Source organism: Giardia intestinalis, chromosome 3, assembly GCF_000002435.2.
Source record: "Giardia intestinalis strain WB C6 chromosome 3, whole genome shotgun sequence".
Classification (NCBI taxonomy): domain Eukaryota; phylum Fornicata; order Diplomonadida; family Hexamitidae; genus Giardia; species Giardia duodenalis.
In genome coordinates this window covers 713,713-729,577 of record NC_051858.1, presented here as the reverse complement: position 1 = coordinate 729,577, position 15,865 = coordinate 713,713, and the positions used below count along the sequence as shown (strand labels likewise).

Below are 15,865 nucleotides of genomic sequence, written 5' to 3'. Positions count from 1 at the left end.
AACCCAGATTTCTCCCTATCCATGTTCCCGAGACCAGCAGAGATCTACTATCCCAACAAGAAGGCTATAAGCGAGAGACGCGAGCAAAACGTTCAGGAGTGTATTCGACGCTACACCCCTCCATCCTGGGAGAAGCTCCCTGAGTTGACTAAACCTATGTCCTTTGCCACATATATGCAGAGAATAGGGACAACACAACCACCAAACCAGAGTGCAGTGCGTAGTAATGTTGGTCAATACAAGGATTTACAGAAGATGAGCAGTACGACCCCTATAGCACGACACAGCTCTGAACTTATCGGCGCTGTTTCGCTCTCCAAGTACCAGCAAGCCTATAGGCACGCACTCGAGAGCAATCCTAGTATTTTTCATAGAACCATAGGGCTTGCCAGTAGCGAGGTAGACCGCTTACTCAACGCTGGATATAACAAAATTTACTAACTTTACCAATCAACTGAGACTATACTGATTGCAGAGTAATTAACTTTAAAAGCAGCAATCGCAATCAAAGGGGCACTTATCTGTCATTCCACTGCCAGGAAGCCCCATCTTCAGCTCATCCGGCGTATATATGTAGTAACCCTCTTTGGTGCGAGACCTATGCTTTACGATGGGGAGGTCCTCGGGTAGGGTTGCTGCAGGGTCTTCCAACTTCTTCTCTTGCCTTTCTATTAAACGAGCTTTGCGCTCCTTGAGAAATGCGCGTATCTTCTGTTTATCTTCTAATTCATTGATCTGCTCATCATCTTTGTCGCACGGCGTCTGCTCCTTTCTTGCTTCCAAGGCACTTTCCTTCTCCCTATTGGGGCGTAACACAGCCTTACGCGGCTTTAGCTCAGATCTTTCTGGATGCATGGTTGGCTTTGTGACGCATTCTCTACCTTTCTTGACCATCCAAGCCGTTGATTGTCGGGTTAGTAAATTAATTTAATGTCATCCTCCATAATCAATATTGCGGCGCTCAAGGACCATTATGAGGCGGTCCTCAAGTGTCTTGCAACCCTGGAAGAGAAGACAAGTACAGATTTGCAAGCTATAAATGCGCTTCCAAACCCGTTAGGACTTACAGAAGGGCAGAAGATGGAACTCTTTTTCCTCGGGCTTTACAACAACATAAAGCTAGCCGTGTCTTATTTTTGTGACAAGCATGGCCTCCCTAAGAAGGAGGTAACGATGTATTTATCAGAGGTTCGTAAGCAGGCCGCGTGCTTGGTCCAAAACAAGCCTCTACTGTATAGCGGCGAGGAGCTTAGCTCTAGCGAGGAAGATAGCTATGTCGTTGATTTTCCCCACATGGATAGTAACTTTGTCCGACAGCTCGGGGACAGCATCGAGCTGGATATCCCAGTAACATTAGATCACAGTGACGATGAGATCCTTCAGGAGGCACCTCAACCGAGAGAGGTTCTGCCACTTGCCAGCCAATCTTCAAAGAAGACAAAGACAGGCTCCTCCTCCAAAGCAGATGCACCGCATGAACCGGAAGTCAAGAAATCAAAGTCTGGGAAGGACAGAAGCAACAAAAAGCAGAGTCAGTAGTGTAGCTCTATGTGTAAATTTACAAGCAGCATGCAGCAACACATATCAACGATTGTCTCTGCTTCAGACCTTTGACTGACGCTGAAGCGCCCGCTTCCCGCTCTTTGTTTTCTTATCTCCCATGGCCAACCGAGCCTTGGCACGCTCGACGACGAGCCGTGATTTTGACTTCTTCATCGCCTTTCGCTGCTCTCTGGCCTCCATGTGTTGAGTGAGCATGGCCTCGTCCTTCTTCTTCTTCTCCAATCTGGCTGAGTACTTTGCTTCTTCAACATGTGCAACCTTACGAGCGAGTCGGAGGAGCTCGTCCTGGCTTGTAACATACTTCTCCTGCTTCTGGAAGGCGATAACAGGATGCAGGTCCGGCCTTTTTGTGGATGGCCGGTGCTTCAGGGGAATTCTAGCAACATATGGTTCTGAGACTGGTGTGTTCTTCGCAAGGATCTTGTCTCTCGCACGCACGGATGAAACCGTCTTACGAGGCTCTTTGAGACCTCCTTCCTCCGAAGTCTCATCGTCGTCTCCCACTATCAGCTGGCTCGCGTGGTCTGTCCGGTGCGAGCTATCACTCTCCTCCAAGAGTACTCTTCGAACTAGTCCCCGGTATCCTTTTGTCTCGTCCTCCTCCATTCCGTCATATTTGAGGACAGGCACGCGTACGCTAAGATTAGTTCCATTGTACGAAACACGTGCTCGCGTGTCATCGACGATAGCGTTCTTAGGGTACTTAATATCGAGTAGGTAGGCTCGGTTATGTTCTAGGCTGTCCAGATGCAAGCCGTCTGGATTGATAAGTAAGTTGATTTTCTTATCTGGGACCTTTGATATTCGGGCATTAAAGAGTATGTTGTTGGTGAGAGGATTGATTCTGATGGAGTGCTCCGGCTGCATTTATTTCACTTTTGCCCAGTTCGTTAAATTTTACCTTTTATATTAATATGGCCACTCAGCAGACGAAGGTTGGGCTAGACTACAGACGATACACTGAATCGAAGCAGGCATCTGGATCTGCTGCTGCGTCTAATCCTCCGTCGTCTGCAATGTCAACTTCTAGTGTTAATCGCTCAGGTCTTCGAGCCACCTCTAGGATACCTATCGCCGGGCTGACACGGTCAGTGTCAAATGCTGACCGGGCAGACAGATCAGTGTTTCGAGGAACTAGTATAGCCGGTATAAGGCCGCGTGTAGGCATAGATCGACCTGCCTCTAGTACCACTCGCCAAGTTCCAAGCAAAACTGCAGCTACGATGGGTCCAGGATCCTTAGCTGCATCTACATCTGCGCGTTCTTTAGACAAGAGTGCCAGGAAGCTTCAACTGGAGCCATCTTTGAAGCAGTCTACAATGCCAGGACGTGGGTTCACACCACAAGATAGACGTCCAGCAATCAAGCGAGGAAAGGAGATGTCTGCTGACGATGTGAAGGATGCACATCCCTTGTCCCAAGAAGAAAAGCTTGCGGCGCGGCGAAGAGCTGAGACCCTTCACGAACATCTTATTAGTCCGCAAAGTATCAAATCCGCTCCTAACTCGACTGAGCTGAACCATATAGATATGCCAGAGCCACGGGCTTATGAATATCCGCCCAGAGGCGAAAACCCTCTTTACAAAAGTCGAATACAGACTAAGTTGGTCACTGACGCACAGGTTCTTGTGACTCAGGAGCATGCTGCCGCCACTCTTGGACGTGGGATTGATGCATCTATCGAGGCAGCCATCCCCCCAAGCATATTCACCAAGTCATGCGCTATAGTTACGGACGTATTGAATGATCCATATGCAGGCATTTCAGTTGAAAATCTCCTCACAGAAATGGCACGGCTTGAACAGCTAGTCAAGGACACTGAGATGACACACAAAGAGGCTACTGCCGAACTGCAGGAGCAGATTGCTGCTGGTAGGTGTAAAGCGGAGCAGCTAGAGAGGGACCTTGAACAGAAAGTCGCAAGAATTCACGCCCTCGAGACTCGGATACAGGATATGAATCAAGCCGCAACGAGCATGATTAAGGAACGAGCCGATTTGGACACCCTTGTTCAATCCCTTAATGCTACGATTACATCATTGCAGGAAGAACTTGATTCTCTGATAGCTGCCGGAAAGAAACAAGAAGAAAAGCATCTAGTAGAAATGAGTGATATTCGAGGGGCCATGCAGAAGGCTGTGGAAGACGTGAACAAACAGGATCAAGAGAATGCACAGTTGAATGACAGGATTCATGAACTAGAAGAGGCTTTGAATGAAGCGCGTCGGCGGGCCGGTGCAGCAGAATCTGAGGCAAATTATATAAAGGCAGAACTCATGGGACTTTCGGAGAAGCTCAAGGAATATGTTAGCAATGAAAAAGGGCTAGCCGAGGAGCTAACCAAGAAAGAAGCAGAGATTGCACGGCTGCAAAAGGAAATACACCAACATAACAGCGAAAAGGCCATGAGGGAGTTTGGCAAGAGTGCCGAATCCCTCTTCTCGGCTCTGATAACTGTGGACGCTTCTTCACAGGTAAACTTTTTAGATGAAGCACACGCTAGGGAGATTGACGAGCTAAAGAATCAGATTCTAAGTTTGGAGACTGAGTTTTCAAATTACAAAGCCACGTACAGCGGTGTCAAGGTTGTACCCAGTGAAAATGGGGACATTCTTCGGAGTGTTAACAACACGGATGTAAGGATACTTCCTTGCGAACACTGTGATCGTGGAGTGGACTTTGTGCAGACAATGCTTGACTTGGTTGACCTACGAAAAATGGAGACGGAGTGGTTGATCGATACGAAAGCTACCAAAGAAGAAAACGCTAAGCTCAAGGCTGCTTTATTGGAACTGGGGCGCAGATATAAAGCCCTACAAGCTACTGGAGTAGACAATAAAGCATCATTGCAGCAAGTTTCAATACCCAGCTCATTGCCCGCTGCACCTCTTGAAAGTGGTCTAATGCCTGAGGCGGACTTTCCAGAGCACCAAGACCCAGATGAAGAAAACCGCACAATTAACTTTGCGTACATGAAGGCTCCCCCACATTTATGAGATATCCGTGTGTACTTATGGACGCTATCTGTAAAACCCTCCTATCACTTAAACCGAAACGCATGGAGTTGAGCTTCTTGGCTATAGAACAGATACCTCTAGAGATGATGAAACGAGAGATGAGACTCATATGGACTACTGGATTGCTCGTAACTCTTGGGGAGAAGAGTGGGGAGAAAACGGATACTTCAAAATAATACGCGGCAGCAACGAGTGCGGGATAGAGAGCCATTCTCAAGGATTCTACTTTATTGCATCCAAGTGAATTATTGTTCTGAAGTCCTCTCTTCTTTTTCAAGCGTTGCCGAAAATTTAGTTCGCGATGTCGGTGAACACTCATAAATCGTGGCATATCCACAGGGAGGTTAATAGGGAAAAAGTCCGCCGGTTGCAAGACGAACTTAGTGCAGCAAAAGACAGATCAGCCAAGGGTCTAGAGGTAATTTTGAGCGGCGAATCCGCGACGACTAACGAACTCTTAGAACAAGTATACAAGCTTGGGGAGCCACCCCTTCCTGAGCCCATAGCATCAGCTGATATCAGCTCCCCTGTTCCCACCGCAGTTATTCCTTTAAACGATGAACTGAGCCGCTTCGACCCGCTTGTCTACCCTATTGAGCCAGATATATCGACAGAAAAGTTAGCTATGAGGAAGCCATACCAAGGCAGCACTGCAAAAGAAGGACTATCGAGCGTCTCGGATGGTCAAAGCGTCCCTTCTACCACGGCAGGTGAGTTACTCCATCAGGAGACGCACAGAATGCAGGACGACATCCGTAAGAAGTTTTACGGGTCAGCTCTGCACTCCAACCGCAGCTTTAGGCGACGCCGTGAAGAAGATCTAATCCATTTCATGCCCCACAACGTGCACGTGGGTAAACACACGGCAGTCATTCGCAAGGGCTTTGCTAAGGAGACGCGACCATGGCCCATGACACGAGTTCCTCCCCGAGGGCAACTGGGAAAGTAACGCGTCAAGTGCGCCCCTCCTCCCCAAAAGATGATTCTGAGTTGCAGTTTTGTCACCCAGTAGCAGTGCTGCGCAGAGACTATAAGGAAACCGGTTTACTGGTCAACGTACTAAGCGCTGCCGTTACAGTTGGTGACATGATACGTGTAATGGTCTTGAGATAACTCTGCAGGCAAGTCACAGAATATCATATATTCACGTATTCATTCTAATATGCCCAATGAAGCACTCACGGTCATATGGACGGGCGCTTCACAGGTAGTTTAAACTCAAAAACAGAGTGAATCCGTGTTTTCGGTCAAACTCCTTCACCGGCTAAAAAATTATGCCCAGGGTTTAAATAATGCTTTCCCAGCTGCTTTTGCTATGTGGCCTTGTAGATATATTTCTGAGCACGTGCACTACAGATGAGGATTGCAACCAATTGGGTAGATGTCTGTGGGGCAAATGTGTCTGTTTTGATGGAGTTTTGGGTGACAATTGTGAGGGCAAGAACTTGTGTCACGCTGAATTAATACAGACGCGTTTCAGTACTCATCTCGTGTACTGCAGCATGGGCGGTGAGTGTGTGGAGACGGGCCATGGCCTGTTTGAATGCTCTTGTAGATCTGGATTTTCGGGCCCGTTCTGTGAGGCCTTCACATGCAAGTCTGACTCAGTGTGTCACGGCAGAGGCCAGTGTATTCTTGACGACGATCACACCTATCGTGGTCATTGCAATTGCTTCCATGGCTATAGCGGACGCGATTGCTACTACGACACGTGCGGGCGTGAAAATATAACTAGGAACAATCCATACTTGTGCTTTGGTGGAGGAGAATGTACTGTGCTCCCGGGAACGCCGCCTAGGCTGGGGCAAATTTTTGGCTGCAGATGCCGGCCAGGGTTTAGTGGGGAGGCATGCGACTCCTTTATATGTGCTGGTAACAGAGACTGTGCTAATGGAGGAACATGTAATACGGATACTGGAATATGCACATGCCCGCATCTTTCTTTCGCGGGATCAGATTGTGGAATAGCTAATTGTGGATATTGGGGAGGAACTGAGGACAGTTTATGCAGCGGCAATGGCCAGTGTATTGGGATGTTGGGGTATAGGTGCCTTTGTAATGATGGTTACACAGGAGAAGACTGCTCCTCCCCTCTATGTACCAATGGCGGTGAGTGTATGAACAATGGTACTTGCATCTCTGAAGGGGAGGAAGCTGGTATGTGTGCGTGCCCAGGCGCATATTCAGGACCGCTTTGTGAGTCCTGCAATTATCCATACAGCGAGCGCCCGGCAGGACCAGGTGACGCAGGTGTCGTCTGTGTTCCCGATGAGTGTCTCACAGGTGTCTATGTTTGTAATGGCGCTGGAGTCTGCGTAGAAAATGAATATGGTGAGTGGGGTTGCTCATGCAATAGGAACTCCATGAACATAGATGGAGCCTGTGTACCTAATGATGAGACGCATAATAAATGTGTGATTACAGGCGATGGACGCATTAAGACCGTTTGCAACAACAGAGGGGATTGCCGCTATGGCGTGGACGGACTCTGGAAGTGCAGGTGCCACTTCGGGTCCATCCGGGCACAGGACGGGAATTGCTATCCACTTGGATGTGTTCAAAAGGGGGTCGTCTGCAGCGGAAGAGGGGACTGTGTGCTTAACACCGCGTCGGGCAATTACTCCTGTCAATGTGGTGGTAGCTACACAGGAAACGGCGCGACCTGTACTCTCAAGTCCGGCCTGGTGGCAACCTCTGTTATAGTGCCACTACTGATCATTGGAGCTGTTGCCGGATTCCTCTGCTGGTGGTTCCTCTGCCACAAGAAGAATGGAGGCAATTGTTTCGGCGGCGGCGGTGGCAGCAAGCCAAAGCGTGGCAAAGCTATCCGCCTCTCGGATGGTGACAGCCTCTCTGTTCAGTCTGGAATCAGTGGGTTCACGAGTCAACTGTAGTAGTGAACGTTTTGTGTGCGTTATTTACTGTCGGTGTTGGTGATACCGGAGAACCGGGCCAGTCCTCCGGTGTTCTCGACGATGATCATGAGCTCGTCCGAGGGCGATGCTGTTGAGGGCAAGGAAAGCGGAAGGAGGTTTCCATAAGGGGAGGGCAAACGCGTTGCGAAGACAAGAAAGAGAAAGAGAATTGTGGAACGCGGAGATTGAATGTTAGTCTTCGAGGGGCGGTACAGCGAGAGATAGTTGATGTTCATGCTTGTCGTGCCTATGCGGGCGCAAAAAGACTCCAAGCGTCGCAAGAGTGTCGTTATCGGCCTCCGAAGGTTGAGAAGAGGGTAGGCATAAAGCCCAAGCAACCCGTACATGTATGGAGTAAACTCTGACGACAGAACGCCCTCCTTGGTCTGGTGGACATGCATTTGCATAAGACGCAGTAGAAAGAGAAGCTCCCCCCGAAAGTCGGCGCTAGTGGGGAGAGTCCCTGGCCTCTTTTGGATGTGTGAAGGTAAGATATGTTGTTCAAGTGGCCATAGACTGTCGCGATGATACTTTTGAAATTGCCTATCCCTTAGCTCCTTGAATACCTCATCAGCTGGTAAACTGTCGAAGTCGGGAGGAGGCTGGTACAGATAGACATGGGAAAAGATATTGGGGTCGAACAAATATGTGAGAACAGGGTCGCTGATTTCATCGCAGTCTAGAATCCTAGCGTAGCGATGCCCCTGAAAGTAACTGCACAAGTCTGTTGCAGGTGGTGTGTACATGTCTTCATTCAGCACGACTGTGGAAGAGATAGCCGTGTCAGGATTGTAGTCCTTTTCGGCAGAACTCACGCATACGCTTTCGTGTCCAAGAGAGCTATTTAGATATTCCTGCACAAACCGATTCGTAGCGTACTCGCTCGAAGTAGAAAGAGCTCGAAATGTATACGCATCCAAGGGAGGGAGGTGATGAACAAGGTCAACAAGGCGTTCACCATAGTTGCCGACAGGGTAGCCTTCTCCTGCGCAGATGGCAGGCTGCTGACAGAGAAGCTTGGCCCTTTCAAGGAGCTGTTGTGCACCAGCTTTCGTGCTTTTACCCTCCTCATTAATAAAGTCCCCGGAATAATCCTGTTTGGCCCATCTGTGCGATTGGTATGTTCCCTTATATCCACGCGTCTGCTTGGAACCGGCCGAGGCTCGCGCAGAGATATCTTGTACCATTCCGTTATGGTCTGGCAGAGAGGTCGTCTGAGGTAGCACACTAAGCGTCTCTAACAGATTGAAGGGAAGTGGAAGGGCTGGTTGAAGTTTGTACAAGAGTGTTTGTGTCACCGGATAGCAGTGATAGGTCTTGCTATTGGACGTATTCAACAGACACTCGTCTTCTGAGTAGTTGTCATGCAAGCAACTAGGCAAACCATACGTGTCAGGGCACGCCTCCTTATCTTCTGCACACGCACCGGATGTACGAATTTTGGAGGAGAATATTCCGTTGCTGGAGCCCGACTGTAACTCAACGTATTGAGAAGTCCCTCCGGGCAAGTAACTTCCGCTTATAAGGCCCATATTGGAGCCCAGCCCACCGCAATAAGGGCATCGAATTGCGCCGCATCGGCATCTGGACAGGCTATAGGTATCAGAGAGCTGAAAGTACTGATTGCTTGAGTAAAAGATACGGTTCCCACACGGGGTGGAGTAATCAAGGTCATCATAGCCGAATAGCGTGCCAGCGGCGCAGCGACCATTGTACTGCGACAGAGGAAATGGAGTCATTGAGCGGGTTCCATATTTCCCTACCTGCCTGCAGTCGCTCGGCACGCGCTCAAGGATCTGCAAACAGAACTCGATACGGGTGCAGATGATAGACACAAGCCTCAGGATAATGTAGATGTCAGAGCATATCATTTTGTAGACAGGTTTCTCGGGATCAATGCTGGAATGCGCCCAATCCCCAGACTCGTGGTTGAGGAGCATTGCAGGAATAATTTCGAAAAGAAGAACGTTTTTACAGCCATCTGCAGTTAGAGAGCCCAAGCTGCCGATGAGCGTTGCACTGTTTGTGTTACGGAATCCAGGCTCATCTAAATCTTCATCTGTATCAATCATCAAAAGATTTAGCAAGAATTTGTAGGAGCGCGGCGTTACACACGGCATAAAAGCATGACGCCGTAAGGAACTGATGTCTTGCAATGAAGACTTCATCACTAGATCGTAGGAGTGGAAGAACACATTTCCAGAGAGCAAGGCTTCTGTCTTTTTGACGATTCCTTTATGGTCTAACTCAAAGAGCGAGATTTTCTCAAGTAGGGACTTTCTCTCTTCATCAGTGTAATGATACTCTGAGTACTTCTGATTGCTAACGTAGGAACTGTACGTTAGCTCTATTCCAGAGATGACCTGCTCTATGTCCAACAGGGAAATTGGCGCTGGATATGTGTACTGTTTTGTATTAACCGCGTTTTGCAGATGCTTATAGCCTAGAGTCGCGAAGTAGTAGATGTCTTCCGAGACAGGATTTGATCCGCACAGATCGTATACGGACTGATTTGTTTTCGTGGTAAAGCCTGTAGTGATGCAGGAAAAAAGCATGCTGGACCTGCAGAGGACCAATCTTACAAACTCCTCGTCCATACTGAAGAAGTATGTTCGGTACAAACGGACTAACTCTGCAGTAGCATAACTGGGGGATATAATCCCTGGTACAATTAGCTGGCTCTTTTGCAAGAACTCGTGAGAAATACGATAGGGATTGATCCGCGGAATAAAGTTAATTAGGAGAGTGGATTGAGGCTCGTTCTGCAGGTTCCGCGTACCGGACGATATCAATGTGCTTATCATCCCTGATCCCCAGCGATTGAAAAGAGCTGCCTGGTCCTCGAGATTGCTTGAAGCACGGTAATAGCTCGGATATACTAGTCTCCCTAGGTGCATATGGGAGGGGTCTAGTGTGATGGGCCAAAGCTCCGGGTCAAGCCCCTGAATAAGGTCATTGTTGCGCCGTTTAAAGTCCTGCAGAATTGCTTTTGGGGTTAAGACTTTCTTGTCCCATGAAGACATGCACATATAGCTCTGGTCGCAGTTTGTAAAGTGCGAATCTGGGCAAATTGTTCGCCAAACATAGGATGCCCGCTGTTCAGCCAGCATGGCCCGGCTCAGCAAGTTTTGCATTGTTCTGGCCAGTAGGGGGACTGTGATAAGTGGTTCTGTAAACAAGCTAAAAAGGACATCAGAACCAGTGTACACCTGACAAATAAAGAACTGAAGGGTTGTGTGTATGCGTGGCGGCGGTGGACTAAGTTGCGACCAGTCACTCTCCTGGAAGCGGTCCTTTGAGTAAATGCGTGAATAATGCGTTGTGTTATTGACTGGGAACACAATGTATGGATATGCAAGGAAGCGGAGGGACCTGTCTGTGCTATTCACAATATCTGTTGCCGATAAGATCTTATCTGTGGCCATGGCGCTCTCTATCTTCCTATAGGACGCTAAGACGCTCGCATGGTCAGACAGAAATTGGTCTGAATACAGAGATTTGCGGCCGATACGCGTCTGGACATCGTCTGCACTGCCGGCTTGATCGGCTTCACTGAAATACTGCGCCAAAGACATAGCAGGTTGACTATCCTGTTGCCAAGGGCATTCTTTTCCGGCAGAAAGATCTTCCTTGAGGCTGCTTGCCAAAAAAGGAGAGCATAAGATCGTGGGAGTGTTGGCTCGATCTTTAGATGCAATACTTTCTGACACAAGGTCCTTTTTGAGTAGAGTCCCCGCGGCATACTCGGCTTCATCTTCGAGAAGCGCAGAGCTTACAAACCGATTGAACCCGAAGGGGCAGAAACGAGTGTTGTCGGGAGGGGCCGACGCTGCAGTGGCGGACAGACTCACATCGTAATAGCACAGAAGGGAAGGCGCATAAATCGCAATCCACTCTATGAGGATCCGTAGCAAGGCGTTGATGTATACCCTTAGCATGCCAAAGCATATCTGCTCTTCTTCGATATGATGCATGGAGGCTTCCTGGCCCGTTGTGGCCATAAAGTGATACTTGATTGTAACGGGTCTATCTGTAGATGTGTAAAGTGCGGTGAAAGCGGATGCGTCGCATGGATAGGCTGGATTTAATTGTATCTGCTTAATAAGAGAAAGGGTGTCTGCTAGAGAATCAAGCTCTCGATCTGCGTCCATATTTTTGGCCTTACTGTCCTTTTTCTTATCATGCTCGGCACTAGAGGCCTTTGCTGACTGTTTGGATTCGTTAGCAGCGGCCCCGAGTTCGTGAGGATTGACGGAACCATAGGACTCAGATCCATATGGAATTGTGACGTACTTTCCCCTGTTGAATACGCTATCGGCCAATAGCTTTGAAGACATGTAATCAGTGGGGATGTCGTCCTTACTCCAAATAACCATTTTAGCACTGGGCAGCGCTGTGCCATTGACGCTTGCGTCGTAATTTGGACAGACTCGATAAGATACCCCATAGTGTGGCCACGATTCTATCTTTCTTCTCATGGAACCCTCCAGCAGGAAGGCCTGAGATACCTGGTCAGTGATGTTTGCAGAGTCCTTGATATAAGCCACGGCAGAGTCGTATCCCGCAGAGTCTGATTCTTCAAATGTGTGCGGCCGGAAAGAGTTTGAGCCGCTCAACCATCTGATATACTGAAGACTGCGTAGGTTTGTGTGAATATATGAGTCTTGAACAACTGATGGACAGTACTCCTTGGAGAGCAAAAATGGAGAAAGCGGAGTAAATGTATTGTTTATGGTCGCCTTGTATCCTCCATGAAGTATGTCTTCATTAAAATGATCGACAAGACTTAGAGCCTGGGCTGATTCTGAAAAGCCGAGGTGACGATTATGCTCATTAATCAAAAGGATAGACGACTTGGAACCACACAAGGTCATGGTCTCATCCAGCAGTGCATTTGAATCTGAGTTGACTTCTGCTAGGTTGACTGAGCATTTGAGAGGAGGTATGGAGCTAATCATGCAGTAGCTGGCCGCGATGGTGTAGAGGCGAATAGCTTCTTGAAGAGCGAGAGACCCTCCCATAAAGGTGGTCAGAAATCTAAGAGTAAGTATGGCATAAACTAGAGCCGACTGATTGGTATAGTCTCCATGGTGTTGGAATGGGCTAAAGAGCTGGACTAAGGAATTAGCAGAGTTAATAGGGTGAGATGAGCTGCTGGTATCTCCAACAGACAGAGTAATAAATGACGCTGGGTCAATAAAATCAGAGGCAAATGGATCAGGACACTCGCTGGGGTCCTGGTGCTCGTTGTTAGAAGATTCTGTCGCAAGTTGACTGCTGCAAGTAGCATCCAATATACTGAAGACTGGATTAATAAACGATATGTTTCGAGAAATAAAATAAGTATTTAGAAGGACAAACTTATTGAATAAATCAATGAGTACAGGTGCGTAGTTCTCACAGTCACTTGCTTGAACCAATCTTATAAGATCATCGGTTACACAAAAGGCGTGCGAGGAGGATTGAGTGGTTGAGGTGCCCAAAGAATTGCCTGAAAACCTATCTATCTCTGTTGTAAATGCAGAGTCAAAAAGAAACCGGAGAAATCCTAAGTGAAATCCTGAATTGGTATGAAGATAGTGAAGTTTGTTGTTGTATAGTCCGAGGCTTATATAGTCATGGTACGTAAAGCTAGGAAAGTAAACACAGAGGCGAGAGCGCTCGATCATGAGGCTAAACTGAATGCAGATGTCTCGATAAGAATCCAAGTCTGTAACGGTGACTGACGGGTTGCAGGAGGCTCGAACGATCGCGATATCACGATATGAATACAGCTTCTGATCGTCCACCACAAGCTCAAGCTTATCGTCAGTGGTTTTGGTGACCAGAGAAGTGGGATCAGTGGAGTCATCACATATAACTTCAGTCTGGGCAGGATTGTTGGTAGTGTCCTTCCGGCCATCAAAGTGTACCAGGGATGGAGGTGTTGCCCCCAATACATCCTGATAGGTAAAGATGCTCTCGTCAATCATTGTTTGAATAACGCCCAATATGTTAGAAGACGCTGCCTGGGCATTGAAGCATGCATGGCAGATAGGCCCCACCATAGTTGTGCTGATATCGGTGGCCCCAGATAGCAGCACAGCCGTGTCTCGTGGCTCGCAAAGTATAGGAATGAAGCTGCTATCTTGCGTGACTTTTTTAGTAGACGAAATCTTGCCATGGTCCAGCGACGCCGTCAAGCAAGTAGGCGAGGTGGTGGAGTTGAGGGAATTGTCAGAGTGACCCTCTTCATCTGTAGCAGACTGCTTCGCGGCCTTCTGGCGTTTCTGGTATGTAATAGCTCTTGTGGAGTTGTAATTTCTTTCCCCGTTGAGCTGCTTCGATAGCTTGAACTGGCCCTCTATTATGCGCTGGAGCTCGGCACGGCACTGCTCCGTAGACGCACTACGATCAACCATATTGACGACGTTCTGATAAAGGTCATGTGGCACTCGAATGGGGATATTTGTATCTGTCCTGTCTCGGATGCTAATCTCAACAAGCTGGATTCCGTTGCCATCCTTAATAAACTTAATGGGTCTAGTTCCATCCACATATATGATATCATGAGGCGCCTTCCCTTCCATAAGAGAAAGCTCATTAAGTGGGATAAAGCGGCGCTGCTTCGTGGAGACAACGTCTCGAGCAAAGATGTTGTATAGAGGTACACTCAGCGACTGGGTCCTGGTGAAGTTTTGATATGTGGGGAGAAAAAATGAACTGTAATAAGTCCTGTAATGCTTGTTATACTGAAGGGAGTGGCCGGGGCGATTGTTCTTTAAGACACTTAATGGCCGCGTAGTCTGTTCTAGCCGCTCCTTATCGTCGATAATATTACTATAAACGTAGTCTATTCCATAGATACAATCTGTTACTGAAGTCAGATTGTGTAAGACTGGGAACGCCTCCGGAAGTCCAAGACTCCTGAGCAGGCCCAGTGGGGGGTCAAAAACTAGATTGATGTACTTTAGAAGCACATAGATGAGTTTCGAGCTGATAAAGGAAAGGCAAACGAGACCAAATAACAAGGGATTGAAGTCTATAACGCCATCTATGTAGGACATAACTAGTCTAGACATCTCAGCAGCGTAGGCCTCGTTTCTTTCAGCTTTCATTAAAGACACATACTCTTCATAAATTTCTGTAACGGTTGCGGAGGTAGTCTTCGTTTTAGGTGTCTGTGATATGGTCGAACTCCATTTGATCTGATTCATTTTGGTAACAACCCACTCAAGTGTCGCTGCGTCCTCGTCTGACAAGACTGTCGGGAAAGCACATGTGCTGAGGCCAGGAGCTAAGAAATTATTTATATCAACCCAGTTGTTTCTCAGCTGAAAGGTGATTCCTGTCTCCATAAGGTTCACGGGGGTAATGCTAGCTCCAGATGAGTCACCGGTTATCACGCTATCGTGTGGAATAAATATAGGCTGTAGGTAAGCGACAAGGAAGTAATCGGGACACATGGGAAGATCTACTATAAGTTCTGAATACATGCTATCTATGCTGGCGTAAATAACGGTATCTAGGTCGGTGAGTGAAGAGAATAATGTCAAGTACTGCTCATCTGTGTTTGTGATGGTAACTCCATCTGGTCTGACAATACTAGTCAGCGTGGCCTGCACCAGTTGGGGCGGGCCTGTGGTGACAAACCATGTAGACATTTTCTTATCAGTCACTTTGAAGGCAACTTTAGATGTGTGGACAAATAGATAGGGTGAAAAAAGATAGTTCCGAACCGACAGAGGCATCTGATCATAGCTTACATTGATCTCTGCCGGCTCCACATCAGAGCAGTTGCCGGCAGAATTCCCCACGGTGTCTTGGAGCTTCGGTAGAATAGTCCGTAAGATTGGAGCTGTCTCCGTACCCTTTGTTAGTAGAAACATAGCATAATCAATGTTTGATTGGAGGTCATCAGAGGCGCTATGAACCTCGTGGAAAACAGAGCTTTGTGCATGGATAGTGTTACATAAGTCTAAGTAATCGTTTAACATGTCACATTGGTCAGAACTGAGCGTAGGTATGGTCTGATTGGCAAAAGAGTCGGGACAAGAAGCCTCCAAGCCTGCAATGACAGAATCAGCGTCATCACTGAAATCATAAGTTAGAAAGCTGCCATGCTCTGCGACACGGTGTAGTGTCCTCAGGGAGAACACCTGTTGGTCCCCCTGTGAGGATGTCATCGCTAGTGGAACGACGATCGGGGGCATAACTATTTTCGGTGCAAAATGATTTAGATTATACTATATGTTGGTAATAATCATGAGTTGACCCATCTTGGAAAAAGTAGATATATGGCTGGAGAAGACGACAAACATCATTGGAGGGAGGATGGCAAAATGTGAAAAAAGTACAATAAGAAAAAGATAATTCACATTTTAATAAGAT

General features: G+C 47.7%; 8 protein-coding genes and 1 pseudogene across 8 annotated transcripts; 6 read left to right on the top strand and 3 right to left on the bottom strand.

Annotated features, from left to right (window-relative positions):
- Positions 1-21: 21 nt before the first annotated feature.
- GL50803_0014180 (uncharacterized protein) lies at positions 22-441 on the top strand (the record flags this gene model as incomplete). The annotated part of the gene is made up of 1 exon (XM_038045745.1): positions 22-441. The coding sequence occupies one exon, from the start codon at positions 22-24 to the stop codon at positions 439-441; it is 420 nt and encodes a 139-aa protein (XP_037901813.1).
- Positions 442-486: 45 nt separating this feature from the next.
- On the bottom strand, positions 487-894 carry GL50803_006365 (uncharacterized protein; the record flags this gene model as incomplete). The annotated part of the gene is made up of 1 exon (XM_001704898.1): positions 487-894. The coding sequence occupies one exon, from the start codon at positions 892-894 to the stop codon at positions 487-489; it is 408 nt and encodes a 135-aa protein (XP_001704950.1).
- A 36-nt stretch (positions 895-930) lies between these two features.
- Positions 931-1,539, top strand: GL50803_006366 (uncharacterized protein; the record flags this gene model as incomplete). Its single annotated transcript, XM_001704896.1, has 1 exon — positions 931-1,539. One exon carries the CDS (start codon positions 931-933, stop codon positions 1,537-1,539), a length of 609 nt encoding a protein of 202 aa, XP_001704948.1.
- A 63-nt stretch (positions 1,540-1,602) lies between these two features.
- Positions 1,603-2,430, bottom strand: GL50803_006367 (uncharacterized protein; the record flags this gene model as incomplete). Its single annotated transcript, XM_001704895.1, has 1 exon — positions 1,603-2,430. One exon carries the CDS (start codon positions 2,428-2,430, stop codon positions 1,603-1,605), a length of 828 nt encoding a protein of 275 aa, XP_001704947.1.
- A 47-nt stretch (positions 2,431-2,477) lies between these two features.
- On the top strand, positions 2,478-4,559 carry GL50803_0014181 (putative Spindle pole protein; the record flags this gene model as incomplete). The annotated part of the gene is made up of 1 exon (XM_001704893.1): positions 2,478-4,559. The coding sequence occupies one exon, from the start codon at positions 2,478-2,480 to the stop codon at positions 4,557-4,559; it is 2,082 nt and encodes a 693-aa protein (XP_001704945.1).
- A 52-nt stretch (positions 4,560-4,611) lies between these two features.
- On the top strand, positions 4,612-4,824 carry GL50803_006369 (Cathepsin B; annotated as a pseudogene; the record flags this gene model as incomplete).
- Positions 4,825-4,881: 57 nt separating this feature from the next.
- GL50803_0014182 (uncharacterized protein) lies at positions 4,882-5,529 on the top strand (the record flags this gene model as incomplete). The annotated part of the gene is made up of 1 exon (XM_038045746.1): positions 4,882-5,529. The coding sequence occupies one exon, from the start codon at positions 4,882-4,884 to the stop codon at positions 5,527-5,529; it is 648 nt and encodes a 215-aa protein (XP_037901812.1).
- A 343-nt stretch (positions 5,530-5,872) lies between these two features.
- GL50803_006372 (High cysteine membrane protein) lies at positions 5,873-7,474 on the top strand (the record flags this gene model as incomplete). Its single annotated transcript, XM_001704891.1, has 1 exon — positions 5,873-7,474. The coding sequence occupies one exon, from the start codon at positions 5,873-5,875 to the stop codon at positions 7,472-7,474; it is 1,602 nt and encodes a 533-aa protein (XP_001704943.1).
- A 20-nt stretch (positions 7,475-7,494) lies between these two features.
- On the bottom strand, positions 7,495-15,687 carry GL50803_0016963 (uncharacterized protein; the record flags this gene model as incomplete). The annotated part of the gene is made up of 1 exon (XM_001704889.1): positions 7,495-15,687. One exon carries the CDS (start codon positions 15,685-15,687, stop codon positions 7,495-7,497), a length of 8,193 nt encoding a protein of 2,730 aa, XP_001704941.1.
- Between the last annotated feature and the right edge of the window lie 178 nt (positions 15,688-15,865).